A 12,275-nucleotide genomic window follows, 5' to 3' on the forward strand; every position below is an offset into this window, starting at 1 on the left:
ATTTCTACGATATTAGCTTTTCAAGGTCTAAATTTTTCCTTAGAAGCCCTATGTCTAGACATGGGATGGGTGTAGACTTTGTATCTCTAAATATTGGTTTCCACTTTATTGACAATATCCTTTAGGACTTTATAATTTCTATAATTATTTGTCTGGAGAAATGGAATTTCATGGCACACAATTTCACTTAAAGACAGACCGGTGTACAAAATTAAAAAACAAATAATTAATGGTTGTGTTTAGTCATCCAACTTATGAGTTGGGAAACAAGTTGAAGCCGTACCACTACTGTTGCCATTTTCGAGTGAATCAAAATTTGGGTAGATTTGATTTTAAAAAATTTAAAATGAGATGATTTAACACACTTTTAATCATTGAATTTTTAAAAACCAGTCGAAGTGATGATGATAATGACCTGATGAAGATCAAATTCAGTTGTTGATGTTGTTGTGGCCCTTGTGGATTTCACTTAATTGGATCATTTACTTAGTTAATTGGGCTGAGGTATTATAACAAACTGTTGGGTTATTTTTGTTGGAGTAGTCCAAGCTCTAATCACCTTTTCCAATTGTTTTCTGTTTTTGGGATCCAATTTCATGTATGGCAAAATTGAAAAGGGCCATCTGAAATTGTGTTGGGAGTATTATTTTGGGCCTAATATTGTTCGTGGGCCGAATGGTGTAGGTAACCGTTAACAAAAAAAGAAGAGGAAACTGACTTTCTAGAGCTGTATTTAAAGGATCATAAAGCCCAATTTAAAAATTCCGAACTCATCAAATAAGTTTAGAAACCGAAATACAATACCCAATTTAGAGCTGTATACATCCAAGAACTTATTTAAAGGCTTGATTTTATTATAACAACCCAATTTTAACAAATGAACTCAACAACACTATTAAAAGTCCAAGTTTGCTTATAAATCCAAATTAAATAAAAAGAAGCCTTTTTTTCAAGAGTAGGCTTAACTCAAAGGTTAACCCAAATTCAAATCCAACTCGAACCAACATGTTCCTATTTATATCAAAATAGAAACTTTTTTCTTATAGATAATTGAACTAAAATGCTTTCTAAAAGAGAGGTCTTTTCAAAAGGGAAACTTTTCAAAATGGAAAACTTTTGGAATAGGGAAATCTTCTTTTCTTTTCTTTTTTTTTAGAAACCTTTTCAGTTACTTGTTATAAAAGGTTGATATGTTTTATAGGATTATTTAAGATAAAAATAAGTAAATGAAATAGCATATGTGAACTAATTAAGTCATATATATTATTGGCTATAAGTTGGAAGCAAGATTGCATATCTTTAGAAGATCAATGAAGAGGTAAATAAACTAGCGATCATATTCTAGAAATTATAGAGTAAGGTGTTTAATAGGTGTATTAAATGAAGAGTTTGAAACTCGTAAGCTAGGGTTGTATAAATTAGTAATGACAATTTGAAATATTTGTAGATTTTAATTTTAATGACATTATCATTTTAGAGTAATTGTAAGTTGTAAATTTTAGTAAATTTTTGTAAGTTATAATCAAGATGTCTAGTTTTCGTGAGAATACAGACTCGCGGGCACGCCATGTGATGTTGCAAATTTAGTCCTTTTTTTTTTTCAACAAACGATAATAGATGTTGCAAATTTAGTCGGTGGACCCAAATTTGGAGTGAAGCATCTTCACAGACTAGTAAGTGAGCATTGGTTTCTCCACAAACATTCCGATTGACTTCAGAAAAGGAAAAAATAAAAAAAAGGAAAAGAAAGAAAGAAACATGTGATTATATATATTTACACACATACACATATACATATATACATACATATATACATACATACATCTATATATATGTATGTATGTATGTATATATACACATATATGTAAACCTATTGTAAAAACTAAAAAGAGAAACATGTGATAGTATATAACATGTATAAACCTGCTGTATGTGTCTATTTATAGATTACTGGTATTGTTAATAACTTACTATTCCTGTTAGCTATATTGTATTATCATGTATTGTTCATTAGCATTTTCTCAAATCATTATACATTACTATAAAAAGCCAACATTTCAACAGGACTTGTATAATGAGTTTACTTATGTATTATTGTTAATGTCAAGGTGTTTCAATTTATAATTCTTGTGGAGTTTAGGGCAATTGTGTTCTCAAGAATTGATTTTATAAAGAATTGATTCTTTGGCGAAACATCCAAGACGCATATCATTGATTGGCGTTTTATGGCTTTTAGAAGTACAAAATTTTGATCAAGTAAAGTGAGAAAGTTAATATGATTGATCTTTTCTACACTATCAGTATATACATTAACGAAGTTGGATAAATATCACATTATCTGAATTTGAATTTGAACACTAAATTTTGTATATATTACATGCATCTAGATTCGCTAGTGTGTACATTGTCATTGCATAAAAGATTTACCCAAGTTAATAGAGTTTTTAGAAAATTAGTATTGTGACCGCAAAGGCTGCGGGAACTTTGAAATTGAACAAGTAGTTATCTACATATTATATTCTACAATCTCTACAATTCTGAATAAGACCCAACAAAGGGACTTACACTATCATCAAGGCAGGAACTGTAGGAACTTAGTAAAACACAAGAACAAGATGGGCAGAATGAGCTTATCAAAAAAAAAAAAAAAAAGATGGGCAGAATGAGATCCCATGATTAGTTTCCTCTACAATCTGCAGTCTAGGTGCATAGGCTTGCCAAGCGAGTTGAGCCTACGTGCCAACAAATATTTTGCCTGAAAAAGAAAAACAAAATAAGGAGACAGAGTAAGATTTTGAACTTAAAAAATCCGAAACTGGGTAAGCCCAGCTGGACTTTGTGTGACTGCGTTTAATTGGAGTGTGTGTGTGTGTGTGTGTGTTTTTTTTTTTGTACATAAATTTGGCGTTATATGTACATGAATCAATGTATGTGAATAATGAGTTAATTAGTGTATATCAACAAATTGGATATACATCAGTAAGAAAATTGAACCAACAAATTGGATATACATCATTTTAATGATCTTTGCTATAAATGGAACAATTAAAATAATTTTAATGACTTCATTTGTTAGAGTCAAGAAAAAAAATTGACCAATAATTAATTTTAAGTGAAAATCAGTAAGAAAATCGAACAATAAATTAGAGTGAAAATCAGGAACTCTAATACATGATGCCATCACTGCGTATTTCCACACAGGGAATGTCTTCAATCATGGGCCAGTAGTCTCCTCTATCCATCAAACACCTTTTCTGAAGAAGTGGGCATTTATTAATTACTAGAGTTTGAAGCGGATTACGCAGCGATTCCTTTGGTAGGGATCCAAGCTTGGGGCACTCAAAGATATGCAGATATCGAAGAGCTGTAAGACCTCGCAAGAACGCGGAGAGCGATTTCAGATTTGGTAAGTCACCAATGGCGACGGACCTAAGAGTTGGAGGAAGCAAAGCCAATCCATCATCACCACTACCAGAAAATGATTCCAGCTCTGGATATCCACCACGGATGTAGAACCTTTCAAGAAACGTGAGTCTGTTTAGTCCCCATTCTGACAGGGGCTTCAGCTGTAAGTTTTCTCCTGCCTCTATGTCAAGAAACTTCAGAGTGGGAGGAAAATCTCCTTGTGGAAATAACAAAGGACTTGAACAAGAATACAACAACAGAGATCTTAGTCGTCCCAAACCACTGGGCAAGTAACTAACATTTTTGCATCTGCACAAGGAAAGACGTTTCAAACTTGGAGTGGGCAATTGATCCAGATCATAATCACAATCCCTAATATCCAAAAACCGGAGACTTGCAAAACTGTACACTGAACCGAGCATTGTTCTCAAATTCAGACATGGGCAGCCAACGATTTCCAGACTCTCAATCGATGTGCTAGTGTCCTCTATGACAATCTCCGGAGGAAGGTTCAGTTTCTGGCAATGTCTGATCCCAAGATTCCTAAGCTGAGGGAGGAGCAACTTGTCCATTGGCAAGCAACTGAGGGCTGAGCAACTGCTTATTCGCAATATGTTAAGACCAGATAATGTAGGCAAAGACTGGAGAGCACTGCAACTTTCTATCTTAAGATATTTAAGCATGGGTAAAACAGCAAGCTCCTCCAAGGATGAAAGCTGTGAACATTCTGAAACAACTAAAGATTTTAGCTTCACAAGGTTTACAGTATTACTTGAGCCCCACAAATTCTTCAGTTGATGGCACTCACGTAATGTGATATCTTCAAGGCCTGATGGGAACTGCATGAACGCATCCTCGAGGGATGCAAGCCCTATAATCTGCCGAAAATCCAAATTGTTTAATGAGGTCAAATTGTATAAACATTTTGCAATTCCCACCGAGCACTTTAGCAACTTTAGTTCAGAGAGTGAAGGAAGCTGCAAAACAGGAATGCTTTTCAACTTTGGGCATCTACTTATACAGAGCTTTTGGAGCAGAGGGAAGTGGCATTCGTTCTCTCCTGCTGAACTTAAGCAAGTCCATTCCTCCCATTCTGGCATGTCATCAAATGTTAGACTTTCAAGCAATGGAAAGGAAAATTCCCAAGAGCAATCTTTGCCACATAGCTCCGTACCCACTGCCTTCACCTCAAGCATGGTTTGAATGCTCAAATCCTTGAGCGCAGGCAATTGCCCGAGTGATGGTAAACACTTGCAGTGTGTACAACCTTTAAGGCTTACTTTTACTAATTTAGTAAATGAAGAATCCCCCACCCAGGAAGAGAATTTGTCTCCCTTATAGAACTTAATTTCAAGACTCGTTAGGTTTGTGTGTGGTCGTAGTGCCTCAAGCAAATCTTGTTGAAGAACTTTACTCAGAGAACCATCATATTCACTATTCCATGCCAATACTATGTTATCAAGGTCCCTCTTGTTCTTCAAATTGGCATCCCGTGCTTCTTGAACATTCGTAACATTTTGCAACTCCAAAATGGCGAGTGACCCTGCCAGTAAGGACAAGTTCCCCAAGTCATTCAGTCTGAACCCACCATGTTTGCTCACAACCACTTTGGATAGCGTCTGCAAACTCGTCAACTGATCAATCCCTGAAGGCATCTCATGCAATTGACTAGTATTGGAATTTTCAAGATGGCGCAGGTTAATTAATTTTCTAATACCCACCGGTAAGTTAATCAGCTGCCAGCAGTTGCGCAAACCTAGTGTTTGTAAATTGCAAAGATTACTCAATGATTCAGGCAACAATTTCAACGAAGTACCAGACAAATTCAGGTACCTTAGATGTATTAATTCAACGATGGAATTTGGTAGATCAGAGATCGCATAGCCACTGAATGATAGCACCCTTGAGTATCGCAATTCCAGCAAAAGTTCTGCTACGACCTTTTTAGCGATGTAAAATGTCGTGCCTCCATACTTGCCAGAAAGGGGTAGGAAACTCCGCAAATGTTTTGCTTTCTGAAGAGTTTTAAACTTTTGTGTAGCTCCATGCACTGAACTTGTGAATGATGCGTACCTAACCTTGTCAAGAATCGTGCATTTCATGTTCTCTTCCAAGTCGTCTGTCAGTCTTGAACAAAAATCTCCAGCAACATATCTGGCTAGATCGTTAATGAGGTCATGCATCACAAAATGTGAACTAGTGGAACTTGACTGCTGGAAGAAGGACCTCATTAGTAGCTCCTTAAAATAATCCTCCCCTATGTCCTCCATAAGATCACTTGCTTTTGATTCCTCGAGAAAACCCTCTGCCATCCAGAGCAATACAAGCTCATATTTGTCAAACTCATAGTCCTTGGGAAATATGGAGCAATAAGCAAAGCACGGCTTTAGATGGGCAGGAAGATGATAATAGCTTAATCTCAGTGCTGGAAGAATATCACTTTGATCCTCTTTTATTTCCCATATCTCACTGTTCAGTATATCCGTCCATTCATCTGGGGTCGATCTATCACGCAACAGCCCTCCAAGAGTCTTCACGGCCAAGGGCAAGTTCTTACATTTCCTTACAATACTCCTACCAATGCCTTCTAGATTGGGGTACCTGTCAAAATTTGTCCTTCCTAGTGCATGTCTTGCCAGTAACCATAAGCTTTCATCATCTGTCAACACCTCCAGACTATATCCAGAAGTGGAAGACACTACTGATGCCACCCTATGATGCCGAGTGGTGACAATTATCTTGCTCCCAGATGAACCAACTAGAAATGGGCGGCGCAGGATGTCCCAGTCCTCGTATTTTTCATTCCAAACATCATCTAAAACAATTAGAAACCTCTTCCTGGTCAAGGCCTCACTCAGTTTCACTTGAACCATATTCAGATCCTCATAATCACAGCCACCTGCTGTGATTGCTCTGAGGATCGTCTTTGTTACCCCAAAAATGTCAAAATCATCTGAAACACAAGCCCAAGCCTTGGAATCGAAAAATTCGTTGACTCTGTCATCATTGTACACCATTTGAGCAAGAGTTGTTTTACCGACCCCTCCCATGCCAACAATTGGTATCACAACCACTTGATCATCGCTCGATTCATTTGAAAGGAGCAATTTCAGCAGCTCTTCTTTGTCATTCTCTCGACCATAAACATAAGACTCCACTAAGGAAGTTGATGGCAATCTATCCCTAGTTTTATTCGGCCTCTTTGCTACAGTCTCTACCAAATGGAGGATTTTGATTTGTTCTTTCAGGCTTTCCAATCTTCTAGTTATTTCATCCACCTTGGGAGCCATTTTTCTGTTGAACTTGTAATCTTTAACAGAAAAATTTGTACAACAGGAAGGGATTTTAACCTTTCTTACCTTGCTAGTAGAGCCTTGAGCTTCCATCAACTTTCTTCGACAAGCTTCTGTGGAGAATTCGTCAATCACATCATCCATATCATATGCCAAATCCTGAAGATCATCTAGCCACTGCTTCACAGCAATCCTCATATTCTGCTTGTCCTCTGCATCATCAAGCACTGCCTGAATCAGGGATAGCACTTGGCTCCATCGTTTCAGCTGAGTATCCAAGCCTTCTGAGCGTGCAAGTTTCTTCAAATCAACAGAAGCAAGCTTGTCAAATATCACCTTGATGATTGCACCAAGAAAGACTTCTATCATAGCCATTTTTCACTCTTCTTTTTTTTTTCTCCAGATTATATTGTGTAGGTAAGCAACGAGCAAAAAGTCTGAAAACTTGAAAGGGAAGATAAGATTGAAAGACAGGAAACTACAGGCTGTGTTTGGGCTTGGACTAATAATATTTCGTTTTTTTAATTGCAGAACAGTAAAATCAAAATGATCATTGACTTTTCTTGACCGAGTAATTCATCCGAACTTTTCAATCCCAAAACGGTAAAATGCCGATACATTTTTCAGACCGTTGTACTGTATCAAAACAAACCGACAGATAGGTGTGCCTAGTCTTTCTCTGTCTTCTTCTTTACTCTTCATCAGCCCTAACCTCTCACTGACATAGCATTATCTCATACGTGGGTTTTGTTATTTGTTCTGCCAGGGAAGTAACCAGGAATTTGTGAAAAAATCTTGCACTTACTATTACACGATCCATCAGATTCTTTCACGGGAAAAGTGATCAGCACCACAATATTTCAACTGGCAAGAAAAAAGTTTCCAAAGCACGCTTCTTCACTTCTTATGTAGTACCAGTGGACTTGTATCATCAATCATTAAAGTAACCCACATAGAGAAGTTGCTTATTGGTGCTCTTAGGGTAGTTGTTGTACTTCATTTACAACGTAGTGTACATTACAAATGCTCATCAGCTCATGTATTTATGCATGAGTTGATGAAGACGAATAAAATTCTAAGTACCACAAAATTGTATAAGAGTACACTATATTATGTAAAAAGTATAATAACTAGATAATTGCAACAAAATTCAATTGTACACTACTGGTCTAATTTTGACCATTTTCCTTAGTTGTTTAACTTTACTTAGTGTAATTTGGTTGTATTTCGTGACACAAAATCAATTAAACAACTATAACATCAAACCACATAAGTAGTTGGTATATGTTGTTTCCATAATTCTAATTTTTAAAAAAAAAATTGTTTAAAATATCGTTCACATTTCGTAAAATACATTTTTTCGTCCTCCACTTTCAAAACATTAACTTTATGTACCTCATAAATTTAAGTTAGCAAAGTGTAGTATCAACCAAAGTTTTTGACTACTTTTTAGTCTGAAATCACTACCTGATCCATATACAATCATTTTTTATGTAAGAAAAAAAAATTAGATTTCACTTTTTATTGATAATATATATATTATGCCAAATCTCACTTTTTTTTTGAAAAAAATGAATACATTTTAGATCAAATCCTACTTTTTAAAGAAAACATGAATATCAATCTGGTCATTTGTTTAACTATAAATGAGATTTAACATTTTTGCCCATAAATGAACCCAAATCTCTTAATTATATTCTCTCTTCTCAAACCACCCAACCCATCCCTCTTCCTTCTTTCTCCCCCTCTCTCCAACCATATCTGGGTTACGTGAGAAATAAAAAAATTCATTTAACGAGATGTGAGAAACATTTTAAACGATTTTCTCCTTGTTATTTTTTATGTCAAACGGCAATATCCTACAATTACTCTAATATTATATGGAAGGGTATGGGTCCAATGGGACCATTTGAGTTATTGGAAATTCAGAGGAGACTATCGCCTTTGAAGTCCGAACTAGACGGGTGCAATTGCACCCGTTAGAAGAAGTTTCCTAGAAATTCTGGACTTCAAGAGCACGCGAGGGTTTCAAATCTCCCACCTATACAAAAGGGATATATTTATAAAGTTTGTGATATATATATAAAGAAAGAAATTTAGAAACATTATGAAAGTCCCATCTGAATTAGCAAAATTAATATTCTCTCCGTCTCATTTTATTAGTTATAGTTTCTCCTTTTGCTACTTGAAAAATATTTTTTTATCAATTTGGACAAAAATATTTCTTAACGTCTTAAAATTTTTTGAAGTAAGGATGTGAAGTAGCTATTGATTATTAAACAGGAAAGGTGATTAAGTACATCAACGGGTCCTTGATCAGACTTGCATTTTCTTTAATTGAATGCATTCGTCTATTCCTTTTACCAATGAATTACAAAATAAGATAGATGAAATAAAAAGATAAAGCTTCTAACCAAAACCCTTCTTCTTGGACCCAAAAAGAAAAAGGATAATTATTCTTCTCAGAGAAATATCAAATTAGATAATTATTCTTCTCAAAAAAAACAAAGTGTATAGGAAGTTGACTTGACTTGACTAAGAGCTTAAATCTTAATCCTATAAGGTAAGCAAGGGTCATAGAATTATCAATGGAAATTAGCGTGTTAATTTGTTTGAGTACATCATTGGGGGGGGGGGGGGGGGCTCTTCTGAGTCTTGTTGAACAAATGAAGAAACAGCCTTAAGAAATGGGTAAATTACTAATAACTTCTGTGATAATGTATATAACTCTTGAATGATTATGTGGATAAATATAAAATATTACAAGGAGATAAAGAAGATACTCGTACAACTTATAAGAGTGTTAAGTGTATATTATGATTTTATCACATGCATTTTTAGAGTACATCTAATTCAATCACGTTAATTAATGGTGTTTTTCATTTATTTTTTACTTTACATGAAATTATAAGAGAGTTATATGAATATTTTGAAATCTTAGGAAAAAAAATATCATAATATGCAGAGGTTATAAGTAATTTATCCTAAGAAAATTGAAGTTACCTACAGAGATAGGGTTGGTTTTGGTGGGGGGCGAAGAACTAATCAAACCACACTTCTGAACATTGACAATATATGCCATGTACAAAATATGGATTTAAAATGAAAGGATGTAGATTTAACTTCAGGGATACATAATTTTGGCCTTTTTAACTTTAAAAATACTAAATTTTGGCATTTTGGGAAGCTTTCCTTGAAGAAGATGCTAGTAAGAGTCTTTTGAACTACTTATAACAAATTATAAACATCTTTGTGAAATTAAAACTATTAGTTTTGATTGTTTCTTAAAACAGCTTTTAACTTCTCAAAACATTGAAAACAAGGATGATTTTTCATTGTTTCAAACAAAGTTTTGAAATTATTTCATATTTGAATCCCAAAACTACTCAAACGTACATCGTGTATTTAGAAGGTTGCCTGTGCCAGTTGGGAAGTTATTGATCTAGTGATTAAGATCGAGACCTCAAAAATTAGAGGTCATTAGTTCGAATTCTCTTACCCCCTCCCTCCTATTAAGTCCCGCTCGCAGATTAATCATAAATGATTGATCAACTATTTTACTTTTGGACACAAAATGATAGAATTTTCCTTGTGAAAGGTGACATTCGATCTTGTAGGTTTTCCGTAATTGTGCAAGTATTTGAGGCAAGTATTTTAGCAAGTTTTGATAACCAAATGATCGAAACAGAGAATTTATTAACTAATTAACCATACTAAGGAAGAAGAGAAGATTCACTTGTTCTAAACCTTATATCTGAATGCAACAAGTCGGCTAGGCGCTTGACTAAACCTTCAATCGTTTAAATAAAAGCCCTCCTCATATAATTTCTCAAATATTGAGTCATGACAAGGTGAAGATAGAAATTAAATTAAAGATTCTAAAAATTTTTAAAGATTCTTCTAAATGAGAATAGTTTACAACATATAGAACTTTGAACTCCCAATTTCAAATGATTCTGGATACGTCTATTCTAAAAAGAGTAACAACCTTTTGTAAAGCGGAAAATATTAAAGATGTTAGTCACAATTCAATTATGTTAATTAAATCCGTCCAAATCATCCACTAATTTTGAATGGGTTTAAATGAGTATTCAATTAAACTCATTTAATTGGTAGGTAGTCAGCTGACTCGCCTCATCAATTTATACCCATTTAAAAATAACTATACATTTAAACTCAACTTTTAGTGACTATTAAATAAATAAATTTGAATTTCTTATCAATTTAATAACAATAAATAACCCTTATTTCTTTTCAAACAACATGCAAAAAAAATTTTAAAAAAAAAGTAAAATTGCAAGTAACTCATAAATGGGCAATTGGTTATACATGTATCCATTTATATCCATTTATTTAAATAGATATAAATGGGTTGGCCTAATTTTATCTATTATTCAATTATAACATGCTTAAATCCGTCCAAATTACCTATTTTGACACCTCTAGATAAAATATTACAAGAACTTTTAAGGTGGCTAAGATATTACAGCTAGTGTGCCAATATTTACACAAGGAGGATACTGCACGACATTTTGTTAATTTGTACCACCACTTCTTCCTTCTTACTTCATGTGTCTGATGAAAGAAACGTAAATGTACCACGTACTTCAGCTATGTAAAGCTTACATATTTTGATTTTCTTGGTGATTCAATTGGTCACTGTGTTTGCCTGTCATCTCACTTTCTATAGCCTTGGCAGCAAAGCCAGACGATAACATCCACATGTATATGATGTAAACTTACTCTAGTCGAGTTCGCTATTCCATCTAGCTATTGCAGAAAATTTGGGTCTGTTTGAGACTCCCTCAAATCCACTTACAAACAGAAGAGTACACTTGGATACATTTAAAAAAAAAATTGATGATTAAAATCAAGAAAAAAAATTTTTACATAGAAAGTTACAATTTTACAACCCGGTTTGCACGTACCATCCACACAAACTAAAACCAAGGACTCTGAACAAAGTTAAATTAAAGCTCTTCTTCCCTGGGATCAAGGGAATGGAAAAGGAACTTCTACCAGACAAACTATCTTTGCTGCCTCATACAAGGAGAGTCAAATCATCTGTCTCAAAGAAATGGGACGCCATAGACCGCACTGTCCAGCAATAAAGAAAAGAGAAAAGGTATATGCAAGAGACAGGGCCAGCCAAGATGAGAATAAAGTCTGATCATGAAGCTTAAGAATTTCCTAAGCTGCTTTCCTATTGGGTTGTCACACTCTTTGCAAGATTTCGGGGCTGGTCAACATTATGACCTCCTAGAACAGTTAGATGGTAGGCCAACAACTGCAGGGAAAGATTATTATCAGCGGAAGCATCAGCTTTTATAGCAATGAGAAACAAAAACACAACTCTTGATCATATGGTCTACTTTACCCAGACAAATAAAAATCAAAGACTTGCAGAGCTTGCAAACTTTTCATGGTTCTTGGGCTTAATATTCAAGCTGCTCTGAGAGTTGAAATCATTATTAAGTAGTTTAACAATTTGGTACCTAAAAGTTCCTAAAAATAGCAGCATTTAGGTTCCCGGAGTAAAGAAGATCCATACTGCCAAAATCATCCTTCATCCAACTC

The 12,275-nt window shown here is 34.8% G+C and overlaps 1 protein-coding gene across 1 annotated transcript; it reads right to left on the reverse strand.

Moving 5' to 3' along the window:
• Positions 1-2,456: 2,456 nt before the first annotated feature.
• Positions 2,457-7,190, reverse strand: LOC113727151 (putative disease resistance RPP13-like protein 1). The gene is made up of 2 exons (XM_027251160.2): positions 3,172-7,190; positions 2,457-2,755 (listed from the first exon to the last, which is right to left on the reverse strand). Exons 1-2 carry the CDS (start codon positions 7,071-7,073, stop codon positions 2,701-2,703), a joined length of 3,957 nt encoding a protein of 1,318 aa, XP_027106961.2. The 5' UTR covers positions 7,074-7,190; the 3' UTR covers positions 2,457-2,700.
• Positions 7,191-12,275: the final 5,085 nt, after the last annotated feature.

This window comes from Coffea arabica, chromosome 2c (genome assembly GCF_036785885.1).
Source record: "Coffea arabica cultivar ET-39 chromosome 2c, Coffea Arabica ET-39 HiFi, whole genome shotgun sequence".
Lineage (NCBI taxonomy): Eukaryota > Viridiplantae > Streptophyta > Magnoliopsida > Gentianales > Rubiaceae > Coffea > Coffea arabica.

What these genes read in the sequence shown, in the direction of transcription:
- LOC113727151 (XM_027251160.2), bottom strand. Translation starts at nt 7,073, where the DNA reads ATGGCTATGATAGAAGTCTTTCTTGGTGCAATCATCAAGGTGATATTT. An exon ending in ATACGCAGTGATGGCATCAT is followed by an intron (nt 2,756 to 3,171) that starts GTATTAGAGTTC and finishes TTTCTTTTTCAG; the next exon opens with GCAAAATATTTGTTGGCACG.